A 15,961-nucleotide genomic window follows, 5' to 3' on the forward strand; every position below is an offset into this window, starting at 1 on the left:
GGGGTGATGGGAGTTGTAGTTCAACAACATCTGGGGACCCACAGGTTGAGAAAGGTTGCCCTAGAAGTACAATTACCATGATTTCATGGTGAAAGGGAATTGCTGTTAACCCAGGTTAATGTGCTGTGTGGCTTCGTCAGAATGAATCTTGGAGGCAGAGCTTTGATCAACAACTCAAGGTGCTAATTGTCGACTAGGATACTTGAAGGCAAATGAGAAAAGAGCTCAGGTACCCTTTAAGCAGGTGCATAGGAGAAAGAGTGTTAGCAGGTGTTGCTTGACAGGCAAGGATAAGAGGAATTGCAGCTGCCGAAATCCCCTCTTCTTAACTATCTGTTAAAGCCTGATAGAAAATAAATACCCTTGGCTGCACTGTCAGCTATGATTGATGATGATTAACACTTTACATTTGCCTTTACAACAACATTGCAAAGTGGGAAAGGATTCACTGCCATGCAGATTTTGCACTAGACTGATTTGATTCCAGTTTCCTATTTTATTTTTCTGAGTATTTTATTTTTCTTGTAGTGACATGAGTTAGACTTTTAACCTTTCTTCTTCTTTTTCTCTCCATCTCCTTTTTCTCTCTCTCTTTCTTTCCAGAAAGTAACAGGGGCATCTGGTGGAGCTTTACCAAAAAGGAGAAACACCAAGCTATTTTTAGGTATTGTAAAGAGCCGTTTTCAAACCTTGTTCTGACTAACTAACACAGGTGCATGTTTGAGGTGGGTTTTTTTTTTGTTGTTGTTTTGAGTTCCAGTGGTTTTTGTGTATTGAAGTTTCTTTTTCACAGATCAAACATACATTATTCTGATGATAAGGGGGGCAATTTTTAAAATCACTTTAAAAAAAAAGTTCTCGTTGTAAGCTTGTGACCCATGGAGGCTGCTTTGGAAAAAAAATATATTTTCAATGCTGTTTCTCCAGCTTTCTTTCTGCACCCATCTGTGTGCTAATAACCCTTTGCATGTGTTAATAAATTAAACCTTGAAAAGAAATTGAACGGTGGAGACAGTGTTAGGCCCCAAGGTTAGGGAAGAAGTTTGAAATTGAATTCCTGACTCCAGAGTTGCCCTTGCTTGTTTGGCCACAAGGCTTTTGTTCTCTCATAAGACGGACCAAGTTAGCGAGTTCAACTGGTTTCCAGTAAAAAGGCTTGCTTTTTTTTTGGTTAGAAATCTATTGCCGCTTGCTTGGGGTGGAAGTCTGAATCTGATTTGTGTGTGCATTCGTCTGGCTAAAATCAATGGGACTTGCGCACATGTAAGTGTGCACATTTGTATATATGTGAATCTGTTCACATATCAGTTCAGGTGATATATATGTGAGACTTGCTTTTTTTTTTTTTCTGTATGAGTTCCTCAGCCTTTTAAGTACAGATCTGAAGAGATGAGGGGGACCCGCGAGGAAACAAGTTAGTTGGGGGCCCCTCTCACCTTGAGACTGTGTTTAGGCAAAGGTACTTTAGAAGCCAAAAGACTGGGAGCCAGCTGTAGACTTTAATTTGAAATTGAGTCATTTTTGTTTGGTTTTACAGGTCTTAGGTGCTTTAAAATACAACTCGACCGGTTCAGTAAACACACATAGTGCAGGGAGGAAGGTAGGGGGTCTGTTAATGAAAAAGACAAGCCCTATCCTTTGACTCCACCTCAATTTTAGCCAAATTGTCTCTCTTCCAGGCACATAGGTTTGTAAAACCTAGCAGTGATTCAGGGAAAGGTGGCACCAGCTAAGTAGTTTTAAGCATGGGTTACAAAAATCAAATAGTTCAGTGTTCAAGGTTTTGCTGCTTCTATGTGGCCAATGCTATCCCCTTTCCTGAACCAGTAAGTCATATTTTGGTGTTGTGAAACTGATCCCCAGCGGTTGATTCAAAACTAGCTCTGTGATGTGTATTGTGATAAATATTAGAGGGAGCTCAGCGATACCTTTTTGTTTGTTTGTGTGCATTTTGAATAAGACCTTGCTCTGTGTTTTCATTTATTTACTGCCTTTTCGGTCTTACAAGAAAAAGTATCAAGGCGGCTTTCAAATGAACTAGAACGAAACAGCCAGATTTCATTTTATTTAATCATGATTTACAAAAACGAATGTAATGAATAAATATAACTGGGTTCAAATAAGCCCCCTCCCCCTTCCAATGCCCATTGATCCCAGAATGAAGCCTCCCCTGTTATTAGGATTCAGGTTTTGGTTGAGAAGGGGGCCTGTGGTTGCCTAGCAACTGCAGCTCAGCTTACTGCTTCCCTAGAGCTGTCAAAATGGCTGACTGAGGCTGAATGCGGCCTGGCGGTCAGCGGCATGGTCAAGGACAGGCTAGCAGCTTCTGGGAATGCCTGGCAAGCTGTCAGTTTGGCACAGCCTTTAGGGTTACCATTAGGGACAAATTCCTTATTAGTCCTATGGGTAAACTGGCTTCAACTCAACAAATTTGTCCTTCTCCCAACTGTTGTTCATGAAGCTCTCTCCTCATTCTCTTATTCACATTTTCTTTAAATAGATGGTTCCAAAAGGCTTGACTTCTTTTGTTGTTGTTGATGATGGCGACTCTGTTTTAGTGTAGAGAAGGATCATGTAGTGTAGAGTAGGATTACAATGTACTACTGGCTCTGCTTTATTGTTTCTGACCAGTTGGACGTCTTCTGTTTTCCAGTTTTTTTGTGTGGGTACAAGTTCCACAGAGAAAAATAACAGAGGCACAAGTAGCTGTTCGGATTTCTGTGTTGTCCGTATTGGAGGGGTTAACCCCCCACCCAAAAAAACCCTTTTCCCCTGGCTTGATCTGAACAATAGCTTAGTACCTCATCTGAGAAACTTAGATATGTGGAATGTGACTCTTATCAAAACTGCACAGTAGCCTAAATCCTCTGTCCTACCTTTTTGATACCACCTCCTTTCATATTTTTTCCCCAACATTCAGAATAGTTTTTTTTTTATTATTAAAAAAAAATCAGGATTGAGGATCAGGGAAAAGAAACCCTGCGAGCCAAATTAATGCAACTGAAACTTTATAAAACGATCTCTCTCCTCCCACACCACCACAATTTATTATTGGGAAAATCTATTCTTTTCCAGTTCATCAACTAGCCCAGTTGTGAGTACAGATGAGATTCCCGCTGCACCGACAGGAGCATCACAATTCTGCAACCCACATTTTTAGCTTAGAGAAACGTTTGTGTCTACCTGTGTTTTTCTCCTGCCACAGAGTGACATCTAAATGATGTCTAATTGACAGAAATGGGATAGCCTCTGTTATATAGGGTGGGTTTTTTGTGGGGTGTGTGAACATTCAACCTACTACCCAACTCATTTAGCGCTTAAGCCCGTAAATAGAGATGCTACTCTCTGAAACAGGGAAGAGTGCTGAATATTGGTGATTTAAAGTACCCCTGAATAAGTAGCATAGCATGGGGTGGGGGGGGGAGAGGATGCTTTACTTCTGTCAAAAATGCAGTGGTTTTTAGGGGTGCTTGAAATCCCCCCCAACTTGGAAAAAGCTGTAGATTAATCTAAGAAGGGCAGGCAGACTGGTAGTCTACCATTGCAGTTGGTAAAGATGACACCTAGGAAAGTGGTCTTGCCTTGTTTATCATTTTATGTATCCCTGATGACGTATCAAAATGATGTGTGAACAGAGCCGCAGGTTGACTGCAGGTTATTGCAAGGAAGTTTCTGGTTAAGTGAATGGATAACATGTTGAAGGTTGTTGTCGTTTAGTCGTGTCCGACTCTTCATGACCCCATGGACCAGAGCGCGCCAGGCACTCCTGTCTTCCACTGCCTCCCGCAGTTTGGTCAAACTCATGTTGGTAGCTTCGAGAACACTGTCCAAGCATCTCGTCCTCTCTCGTCCCCTTCTCCTTGTGCCCTCCATCTTTCCCAACATCAGGGTCTTTTCCAGGGAGTCTTCTCTTCTCATGAGGTGGCCAAAGTATTGGAGACTCATCTTCAGGATCTGTCCTTCCAGTGAGCACTCAGGGCTGGTTTCCTTCAGAATGGATAGGTTTGATCTTCTTGCAGTCCATGGGACTCTCAGGAGTCTCCTCCAGCACCATAATTCAAAAGCATCAATTCTTCGGCGATCAGCCTTCTTTATGGTCCAGCTCTCACTTCCATACATCACTAATGTTGAAGGTACTGATGAGTAATTGAGTTATCCAGTCAGACAGGGGCTGTGTAATAAGATTTGATTGAATAAAAATATGTAACGGTTTAAGTGACCTGCTTTTTATTAAATGGGGGAGCTGTGGCAGAGAGGCAGTAGCAATTTTGAACTTCTGAATCCCCACCTAGTGAGCTGTATCATTATCTTGAAGATTTTTCCTACAACTGGTTGATGGTTTGCTCACGTGCACAAGCGGCAACACTTTCTATCCCTTTTTCAAATGTGAGTTTAACCTGGAATTGAAAAAGTGTTGCCTTCTATATGTGCATCTTCAATTTGCCTGAACCATTTCCAACATGAACAAATAAGACAGTTGGGGACTAGTTATTTCACTTAGCTGGGATAGATACTTATGACCAGTGCTTTTTTCCCTAAAAAAATGTTTAGGGGTATGCATACCCCTGCATCCCCCCAGAAAAAAAGCATTGCTTATGACTGTTTTGCAGGCTTGGAAAAGTTCCCAACGTTCACTGCAAAAATAGCGATGAGGAAGAGAAAATAAAACTAATCACAATGTGTGAGTAAAACAGAAATGAATTGACTAGCACAGAAAGCACTATGCGATTAGATTCAGCCTTACTTAATCCCGCATCAAAAGGTTCCCGCAAATGCAGCCTGCCAATCCAGTTTGAACATTTGTTGCATTCTTGCTTGTAATGCTCTTTGAGGTAGAAACCTATTAAGGACATTAAATTCCCTCCAATCCCTTCTATATTAGAAGCATCCTTAATTGATCGCCTTATGCAAATTTGCAAGGAAGCAATCGCAAAGACAGAGCGGAAAAGAAGGTGAGGTTTCTTTGTCAAATATTCCATATGCAGTGGCTCCTATTTCTTGCCTAATGCCTGTGTTTGTGGAGAGGGCTTCAGTCATGGTACATATGGTGTTTCTCAGGCATTTGCAGTGCTGGTCTAAAAATTGAAACCTCTGCATCATGGTGCGTGATCCTAGCTGTCTATCCAGGGGCTGGGAGCTAATATGTGCAGGCATTTCCTATGGCTGACATTGTAGTGTCAGTTAATCTCAGCCAAGCCTTAACTTGGCCATAGATTCACTGCAAAGCCTCATTCCCCCCCCCATCTGTGAAATGGAAAGAGTGACGCCGTGTCTCACTTATAGGGTTGCTTTCAGCGTGAATGAAGTAAAACCTATCTGAATTGCTGCGCTGTTGGAAAGATGCAATAGTCAGTTGTTGGTTGGGACACATTATTTGGCTTGGGATACCCGCCTCCCTCCTCCCTGTTTCTATTTCATTTCAAGTCTTTAAAGGTGCATGCTTTTGCATGCATGCCACAATGCCGTGAGTGTCTTGCCATAAAATTAGGCTTCAGGGCCCTGGCTAAAGTGACCCATTCCAAAGTTAACAGCATAGCAGATTCTGGTAAGATGCATCATAAACCCTAAATTGCCCTGCAAGCTTGTTTTTCCAAGCAGGCAGATAATGGTTCCCAGAGTGCATATATTATTCATGGTCAGTTTTTATAAGCTTGATTTGCTGCAAATAGAACTTTCTTCCCCTGAATTCTGACCAAGCAGGCAGATTCCATTTTCTCAAACACCCGATTTTGCTGATTTTGCTGATTAGCAGTGGTGTTAACAATAATTTACAGTGGTACCCATCGTGATGCCTCCCCCCACCCCTATGCTATTGAACTTCCACCAGCCCCAGTTGGTATGTCCAGTGATTGGGGCAATGTGAGTTTGACGTATATTTAGCGTTTAGTTTTATCAGTATCCTTTAATGAATGTTGCATTTTCCTTGTAAACTGCTTAGAGGTTCTACTACAATCAAGCAGTACTGTATATAGGTTTTGTTAAATAAAATAAATCAAGACGTTGCTTTGTGTAAACCACTTGAGGCTTTTGTGAATTAAGTGGTATATGAATTTTGCTAAATTAAGAAAAAAATCCAAGAACATCTGGATGACACCATGTTGGCTACCCAATAATAATTCTTTCAATAATCCTGTATGGCAGACCAGAATTGTCTTTGATTTGGCATCCACCTTCATGGTGGTCTCTTATCAGTTTTCTCTGGCAGATGAAGACCCTCCTTTATCAAATGACCCTTCCCACATGTTGGTATATAGAGGCATACAGTTGGTATACCAAGGCTGTTGGATGTTTGTATGTTTCTAACTGGACTATTTGTTGCTGCTACTTTTAGTTAAATTGTGGATATTTAGGTTGAACTTTTGAGAGGCAATCAGATGTAGTGGTCAGAGTGTTGGACTGGGAAGGTCTGGGTTCAAATCCCCATTGAGTCCCAAGGCTCAGCATGTGGCAGTGGGCCAGTGACTCTCTCTGGGGGCTAACCTACTTCACAGCGTCATTATGGGGACATGAATGTTGGGCGGGAAGAGAACCGTTGAGGTCATTGAAGGAGAAGCAAGACATACCATATTTACTCGAATGTGAGCGCCGCAACCCCAGAGTCGGTTCGATTGGACCTAATGGTCAGGGGTCCCTTTACCTTTAATGCGCACCTTACTTGGCCAAATTCCGTCGCGAACTCTAGTATAGGCATTAGATTGGATGGCACCAGTAAATACTTTTTGGGTTTCAAGGTTTTGAAAATGGAGGTGCGCATTAGGTTCAATGGCGCATTAGATTCGTGTAAATATGGTATATGCAAAAGGTAAAGGGACCCCTGACCATTAGGTCCAGTCATGGCCGACTCTGGGGTTGCAGCGCTCATCTTGCTTTATTGGCCGAGGGAGCCGGCGTACAGCTTCTGGGTCATGTGGCCAGCATGACTAAGCTGCTTCTGGCGAACCAGAACAGTGCACGGAAACGCAGTTTACCTTTCCGCTGGAGCGGTACCTATTTATCTACTTGCACTTCGTGCTTTCGAACTGCTAGGTTGGCAGGAGCAGAGACCGAGCAACGGGAGCTCACCCCATCGCGGGGATTTGAACCACTGACCTTCCGATCGGCAAGCCCTAGGCTCTGTGGTTTAACCCACAGTGCCACCCGCGTTCCCACTGCGTTGATGGCGCATTAGATTTGTGTAAATATGGTATATGTAATAATGAGTAAATGAACATGGAATGGGGTTCTCCCCACCTCCCAGCTTTCTCATTCAGTCAAGGCTGCAGCAGCTCATACTCTCTGGGATGGGATGAAATACAGGGGTAAAAGGGAAGTCTGCACTTGTGCGTGATCCTCTTCTTACCTCCCTTCCTTGAGTGCAGTGGGCATCCTCTTTGGGAGCCCAGCTCGGGATCCGATTTATACTGCTATTAATAGCACATTCAGTTGGTAACATCTAAATCTGATCTGGGCATGTCTAGTCAAGCAGCCCCCATTTTCTTTCCCCTTCCAGCGTGTTAGCTTACGGCTCCCTTGTCTGCCTACAGCTGGGCTTCAGCTGCTGCTTTCAATCAGCTGGTGGCCAAGTGTTTGTCATCGTCCGTCACTAGAGTGACGTGCTCGTTGAACTTGGCCAGATGGCATCTGAAGGAAATTCACCCTACTGACTGCTTGCCCAAAAATAACAGCTTCTGGGCCTGTCTTCTCTCCCTCTGTGCTCACCCGCCTTCCCCGCAGGCTTACACCATCGCTTATTTTGCTTTGCCTGCTTTCGCCTATTCTTTTTAAAGTGCGGTTTTGGTGACCTTTGGTTTGACTCTTCTGATGACAGCACTGCTTTAAAACTGTGGTTCTGATTCACTGAGCTTCCAGCCCCGTAGAAGGGAATTGCAACGTACTCTCTGCATTAGCTTTTTCAAACATTTTAATAAGTTTATCTGGCTGCAGCTGGAGTCTTCGCTGAAGGGGAATAACGGAGACCCTCTCAGTGCTACCCAAACACCTTGAAGCGCTCATCAGTTTTGGAAGAGAGTTCTTTATCAAGATGGCTTCTGTGTCATAGAAGGACAGCAACATCCAGAGAATTGTTCAGTTTTCTGTTCCAGCATTTTGAAAGAAAGATACCCATTTCATAGAATTGTAGAGTTGGAAGAGACCATGTGGGTCATCTAGTCCAACATCTTGCAATGCAGGAATCTTTTGCCCAACATGGGGCTCGAACCCACGACCTTGAGATTAAGAATCTCATGCTCTACCAACTCCACACACATTTTAAGGGATGGTGAACTTAGATTTATTTCAGGTCTCTTCTATCTATCTATCCCTTCATAAACTAGAAAATATTGCAGGGCTCAGCAGAGAATTTCCAGATACCAGAATCCTGTAAACATTAATTAGATTAAGGTTAATTATATTCTGCCCTTACAGTGGTACCTCGGGTTAAGTACTTAATTCGTTCCGGAGGTCCGTTCTTACCCTGAAACTGTTCTTAACCTGAAGCACCACTTTAGCTAATGGGGCCTCCTGCTGCCGCTGCACCACTGGAGCATGATTTCTGTTTTCATCCTGAAGCAAAGTTCTTAACCCGAGGTACTATTTCTGGGTTAGCGGAGTGTGTAACCTGAAGCGTATGTAACCTGAAGCGTATGTAACCCGAGGTACCACTGTACTTGAGCAAGGAAAACTTGAGTACCTGATTTTCACACTTTAGGTGCAGAAACAGGGGCAGGAAATCTCAGGCCATGACTCTCAAATGTGGCCGCACTGTCTGGCCCTTGGACTCTCTGCAAGTCCTTCAAAACTAGCCTACTGTACAAAGGTCATGTTTACATTTGTTGCTCCACCCACCTCTGACTCTACCCACCACTGGCATGTGGCCCTCAGCAGATTGCCTAGCAGGAAATGTGGCCCTCAGGCTGAAGAAGGTTCCACACCTCTGTGCTAAAAGGTTGCCTTGAGAAGCTCTTTTGTTGTTGTTGTTGTTTAGTCGTTTAGTCGTGTCCGACTCTTCGTGACCCCATGGACCAGAGCACGCCAGGCATTCCTGTCCTCCACTGCCCCCCGCAGCTTGGTCAGACTCATGCTGGTAACCTCGAAAACACTATCCAACCATCTCGTCCTCTGTCGCCCCCTTCTCCTTGTGCCCTCCATCTTTCCCAACATCAGGGTCTTCTCCAGGGAGTCTTCTCTTCTCATGAGGTGGCCAAAGTACTGGAGCCTCAGCTTCACAATCTGTCCTTCCAGGGCTGATTTCCTTCAGAATGGAGAGGTTTGATCTTCTTGCAGTCCATGGGACTCTCAAAAGTCTCCTCCAGCACCATAATTCAAAAGCATCAATTCTTCGGCGATCAGCCTTCTTTATGGTCCAGCTCTCACTTCCATACATCACTACTGGGAAAACCATAGCTTTAACTATGCGGACCTTTGTTGGCAAGGTGATGTCTCTACTTCTCAAGATGCTGTCTAGGCCTGTCATTGCCCTTCTCCCAAGAAGCAGATATGATGGTCATCCGAACTGAATTCACCCATTCCCGTCCATTTTAGTTCACTGATGCCCAGGATGTCAATATTTATTCTTGCCATCTCATTTTTGACCACCTCCAACTTACCCATGTTCATGGTTCTTACATTCCAGGTTCCTATGCAATATTTTTCTTTACAGCATTGGACTTTCCTTTCGCTTCCAGGCATATCCGCAACTGAGCGTCCTTTCGGCTTTGGCCCAGCCGCTTCATCAGCTCTGGATCTACTTGTACTTGCCCTCCGCTCTTCCCCAGTAGCATGTTGGACGCCTTCCGACCTGAGGGGCTCATCTTCCAGCGTCATAACTTTTATATGCCTGTTGTCTTTGTCCATGGAGTTTTCTTGGCAGGGATACTGGAGTGGCTTGCCGGTTCCTCCTCCAGGTGGATCACGTTTGGTCAAAACTCTCCACTATGACCTGTTCATCTTGGGTGCCCTGCTCGGCATAGTTCATAGCTTCTCTGAGTTCTTCAAGCCCCTTCGCCACGGCAAGGCAGTGATCCATGAAGGGGAAGCTCTACCTTATACTAAAGGAAAAAGAGATGGATCACGCAGCCATCTCTGATGTGTAAAAGGGACCCATGTATCATCCTCAGTACAAATATCGGATATCTTGCAAAATATATGAAAATCAAAGAGGCCCATCATAACATTCATGCTGAATGTGCAGAGTGTCTTTTTCCTCATTACACAGTTTGGGAAATATCTTGGAGATCAGGTTCTGGCTAGGGCGTTTTTGAATTACCAGCATCCTTGTTTGCAGGAGCGAGCATGGTGGTGTTGGGTTGTTGTTGTTGTTGTTTAGTCGTTTAGTCGTGTCTGACTCTTTGTGACCCCATGGACCAGAGTACACCAGGCACTTCTGTCTTCCACTGCCTCCCGCAGTTTGGTCAAACTCATGCTGGTAGCTTCGAGAACACTATCCAACCATCTCGTTCTCTGTTGTCCCCTTCTCCTTGTGCCCTCCATCTTTCCCAACATCAGGGTCTTTTCCAGGGAGTCTTCTCTTCTCATGAGGTGGCCAAAGTATTGGAGCCTCAGCTTCACGATCTGTCCTACCAATACTAAAATATAGGTTTCAGATTACTAGTCACCTGCGTGGCTGGGCACCAGGAATTTTTCTAGTACTGAAATATTGTAGAATTTTAAAAGCACTTTTGTCAATTCCAAATACGTGGCCTGCTTCCTGAAACTTGATACAGCTTTTCCTCAATGAACGTCTTATTTCCCTAGCACCTTTAGCACGATTAAACTATATTGTAGAAGTTTCATGTTGCCTTCTAAAAGAACCCTGTGAGAAAGAGATCATTAAGCTCATTGCTCAGACTCATCCGGTCCAGGAAATAGTTGCTTGCATTGAAGAAATACTTGAACCCAGGAGTTCTATATACAGCACTTGTTTCCATTGGACTTTTTGGCTCATAAATTGTCAGAAGGGACAACGCTGTAGCATTTATAAAATAACTGAAATGCTGCTTGAGACTTGAAGACCAAGATCCTAATTTCCCATAATTGCTGGGTAATTCAAGGGATTAGTTAGTTGACTGAAATAATAGAACCTTTCAACTCTGCTTCACTTCCTGATGGGGGTCATTCTTGCCAGCAAAGTAATTAACATCCAGTTATTGGAAAGTATTCTGACTTTAAGTCGGTGAAATTCCCATGTTTCCATTTGGAATGGACCCACATTTTATAATGGGTGTGTTATGCCAATAATGAATTGTCCTCAGTAGTTAATGAAGTGAAGAAATAAAAATATTGGCCATTGTGATTGAAAAGAGCTTGGTGCAGAGAGCAAGCTCATCCTTTCCCTTCTTTTAGGTCAAAACAATGTGTTGGAAGGCAAGGAAAAGGGTTCTGCAGTCTCAAAGTTTTTTGTTCCTCTGGGTAAATTGGCCACATACAGCTCATTCCATACTTTAAATCTGAGATTGTCCAGGAAGGGGTGTGCATGTAATTCAGGTGTCTGAATTTTTGGCAGCTTATTTGGAATTGTGTGTGAATTAGAGGTTCAGACTAGATGACTCAGTTTGCGTTGTGAAGGAACCCCCCCCCCCAATAATACACAGCATAATACTATTATTTCCTCCATGGCAGAATTGTTTTCTGTTTAGTCTCACCAGGGCTTAGCCCCAGAAACACTCTTCACAATGGCAGGAGTGCGACTGAGAGTACCTTTGAGCAAGTCCAGATTTCGTTATTTTTTATAATAATAATAATAATAATAATAATAATAATAATTTATTATTTATACCCCGCCCATCTGGCTGGGCCTCCCCAGCCACTCTGGGCGGCTTCCATAGAAACAAAAAATACAGTAAAATCACACGTTAAAAACTTCCCTGAACAGGGCTGCCTTAAGATGTCTTCTGAATGTCAGGTAGTTGTTTATCGCTTTGACATCTGCTGGAAGGGCGTTCCACAGGTCGGGCACCACTACCGAGAAGGCTCTCTGTCTGGTTCCCTGTAGCCTCACTTCTCGCAATGAGGGAACCGCCAGAAGGCCCTCGGCGCTGGACCTCAGCATCCGGGCAGAACGATGGGGGTGGAGACGCTCCTTCAGGTATACTGGACCTTTGTCTTTTGTCTCTCCCACAGCCCCAAATCACAGCCTGACTCAACACCTAGGATTAGGAGGCAGGCTGTGCCTCTCAGTCTAGAAACTGAAGCTCAAGATCTCCTCTCTCTAAAAGACTGAAAGTTTAATACCCGCCTTCTCCCCCCACCCTTCTTCCCCAATCTTATACTGTATACAACATTAAAGTCTCACATCAAATATAACTGATCTATAAAAATGACTCCATGATCTGAAAACTGAGACAATGTATGTACTTTTGAAACCCAAGTAAATCATTAAAAAAAACTTTTTTAAAAAAAGTATCCATTACACTTGTGTATACTTTCTGCTTTGCGTGTAAGTGTTGAATTGTGGGAGATATTTCTTCTATTAGATATAGTGTTTTATCATTACCTTTTGGCTAAAATAAATATGATTAGTTTTAGCAATTGGGAGAAGATTCTGTAATTTCATTCCCCAATAACTGATTGAGCATCCTTTTATACATGTGAGGTGGTGACTTCCTCTCTGATTTTCCACCTGTGTGTGGGAATGGGCTGTTGGTGAACTAAACAATCTATGGTCTTTTAAGCCGTGGGTTTTTAAAATTGGTTTTTGATTGTTACTGTGTTACGTACTTTGTGGTTTTTATATTGTGAACCGTGAGCCTCAGGTGAAGCACTGAATTGAAATTCAATCAATGAGTGTGAACTGGGAAAGAGTCAAAGTTATTACTCTGGTTGGAGTTGTTGCAGCCTTTGTGATCTTGGAAGAAACCTAAGACTGATTCCTGGTACAGCCATGGCACAACCCCTGGCTGTATTGGTGGCCCGGAGGGGGGGGAGTTCCTAGTTGATGTGCGTCAATAGAACTCCCCCTACTGGTGGTTAACCCTTCTGAGACTTCCCGTAGGCGGTCAGGAGTCAGATATAGTCTGTTTGGTTCCAGTGCCTAACCCAATACCACTCACATTCTGTAACCAATAAGTTGTGGCCTTTTTTAGCCCATTAACCTAAAATACTTGAGTCAAGTGTCTTTATTCCAACTAAGGGGGAGGGTGTCAGCATCGCCCTTGAGCCAGTGTCACCAACTGGACTCATCCACTTCAGCCCCGACTGGGCTAGGCGAGCTGGGTAGCACTTCCAGAGACCACCTTCTGCACAGGAACAGGTCAAAGTGCTGTGGATTCACTTCCACAGGAAGACAGTCGTTGCACAGCAGAGTATAGCAGAGTCTAGCAGTGTATAAACGACTCGGAGAGCAGCTCTGTAGAATATCTTCTTTTATTCTATAACTACAACTATGATACAAAACTATATACAGAGCTAAATAGGTCTAAGCATAAATGAATGCTGCACTGAGTGTCTGCAGCTGCTCTTAGCAGCAACCTTATCTCTACACACGATCTCTAACACTCAGTCTCTCTCTCTCTCCGACACACTGACTGACTGTCTGACTTACTGACTCTTTGATGTGGTGCTGGAGCTGAATAAATAGAAAGCAGAACACTGCTCCTCCTCTCTGGAGAATCAGCAGACTCGTCAGGAGATTCTTGGATATGGGAGGGGTGAAATCTCCTCAGAGGGTTCAGGGCCTTGCCACGCAACGGATGTTTCCAAAGGTGCCTATACAGTGGTACCTCGTGTTACATACTTAATCTGTTCCGGAGGTCCCTTTGTAACCCGAAACAAGAGGCGCACTTTCACTAATGGTGCCTCTCGCTGCTGCCATGCCACTGGAGTGCGACTTCCACTTGCATCCCGGGCCAAAGGTTGCAACAAGGAGCATCTACTTCCGAGTTAGCGGAGCACATAACCCGCAGCATTCGTAAGGGGGACGGTACGTAACACGAGGTACCACTGTATGTAGGAGAGCCGGGGGGGGTGGGGTATAGGAAAGGGGTGGTTGGCAGAGTGGGCAAAGGAGAGAACTGACCTTGAGCGTCTGCGTGGTTCGTATTGAACTGGTATTGGGGAAACCCAAACTGAATGTACTGTTTTTGCAGCACATTTATTAGCAGAGTGAATGGAGCGATGGATGACTGCAATCTGGAGATTGACAAGATATATTGGAGTGTTTGGTGTGCATTGGCAGGAAAAGTGACATTGGATGAGCTTGTGAGTATTGTCTGATTTGTGCTTTTGCCGTAGGGAAATTAGTAGTATTTAAGAGGGATTCTGGATGTGATGTGATTGTGTGGGTGTGGCTGAGTGCTGCATGTTGTGAGTAAGGCCTTGGCAAGAGGGGAGGGATCCCTGGCTCTTAAGATGTTTCACAATGTGATGCCATGTTTTTTTCCCTTTTTGTGGATTCTAAATTTTGTTTGGTATTGTAGTTTATCAGTCTCAGTATTTATAGATAGGGATACAGTGGTACCTCGGGTTAAGTACTTAATTCATTCCGGAGGTCCGTTCTTAAACTGAGACTGTTCTTAACCTGAAGCACCACTTTAGCTAATGGGGCCTCCTGCTGCTGCCACGCCGCCGGAGCCTGATTTCTGTTCTTATCCTGTAGCAAAGTTCTTAACCTGAAGCACTATTTCTGGGTTAGCGGAGTGCGTAACCTGAAGCGTATGTAACCTGAAGTGTATGTAACCCGAGGTAACACTGTATTGTATTGTTGTAACCAGCTTATTTGTTAACATTTGTTTATATAAAATATACACACATTTGTTTATATATTTGTTTATATATTACATCAGTGTACAGGGGGCTGTACACAGTCAGAATAAGAATTCTACCCTAAAGGTGTACAGTCGAAAACAGCCAATATAAACAATACAGTAAAAAATCAATAGTTTAAAATGTCCAGTTCACAAACCATTGCACCAGCTATATTAAAACAGCCACCCACAACTGGAACCAGAAGTCTTCACTGTTTAGGGCCAACAGGGATTGCTTGGCTGATGGATGAAACCTTGGTTTTCCCCTCTGGGCGATGGCTCCCATAAGTACATATCTGAGGGGTGGGAGAAACAAACATAAGCTCAGAAAATATGCTGAAGTCTTCCAGGTGTTTCTCTCTCACTCCAGTCCTCTCATCCAGCAAGCCAGGAGGCTGCCTTGGTATTAAGTGTTGTAGATATACATCCCCATATATATTCGTGAAATGAATAAATAAAATTTCACAGTTTGGGTACGTGTGGGTGGTGGAGAACCACGTACATAGCCTTGACCTCCTGGGAAGAAAGGTTGGAATGTACTGAATAAACAAGCTGTCATTTTAAAAAAACTGAAATTTTCCTCAAGAGGCTTAATTAAAGAGAGAGAGAAAATATTGCCTGAGAGTACATAGTTTATTGAATTAACATTTGAACTTTTGTTGTCCTGCTAATTGATTTAAAAGTGTTAACTTGAGCAACTAGGTGCCTGGGAATTTCTCAAGCAAAGCCTGGTGTAGGTCTAGTATCTTTACCAGTTATCATTTTAATGCTCTGAGTTTTCTCTCTCTTTCTCTCCCTTTTGCAGACCTAGAATCCAATGGTGATTTAAACAACGATGATTATGAATTTGAGGATGAAGCTAAACTTGTCATATTTCCAGACCACTTTGAAATTCCTTTACCCAACATAGAAGAGTTGCCAGCTTTGGTAAGTGTGGGTAACAGACAAAGAATGGGATTTAAACTGATTTAATCTGTTTTCACTCTTAAAGGATCATGGGTGCCAAGCCTGGGAAAGACCTATTTGTGGGACCTTGGAGAACTGCTGGAATAGGCCACGCTGAGCTTAAGTAGGTTTTTAAGGCAGATCCTTATATTTTGGTAGAACAGTGGAATACAATGGCCGAGAGTGTATGTATTGCATGGCTGAGTCCTTTCTTGAGATCTTGACTTAGCCTTGAACTCACTTGATGGCCTTGGGCAATATGTTGTCTTTTAGTCTTAACTCCACTCCTCTGCAATATA

The 15,961-nt window shown here is 43.5% G+C and overlaps 1 protein-coding gene across 2 annotated transcripts in view; it reads left to right on the forward strand.

The window, feature by feature from the left end:
• Positions 1 to 15,961, forward strand: part of USP13 (ubiquitin specific peptidase 13) — a 71,712-nt gene that overhangs the window by 15,878 nt on the left and 39,873 nt on the right. For both annotated transcript variants that reach the window (XM_079977770.1, XM_079977769.1), the window contains exons 3-4: positions 604 to 664; positions 15,523 to 15,644. In XM_079977770.1, the coding sequence (XP_079833896.1) occupies positions 604 to 664; positions 15,523 to 15,644 (183 nt within the window). The remainder of the gene's footprint in view (positions 1 to 603; positions 665 to 15,522; positions 15,645 to 15,961) is intronic.

The sequence above is a fragment of the Podarcis cretensis genome (genome assembly GCF_951804945.1).
Source record: "Podarcis cretensis genome assembly, chromosome: 5".
NCBI classification, from domain to species: domain Eukaryota; kingdom Metazoa; phylum Chordata; class Lepidosauria; order Squamata; family Lacertidae; genus Podarcis; species Podarcis cretensis.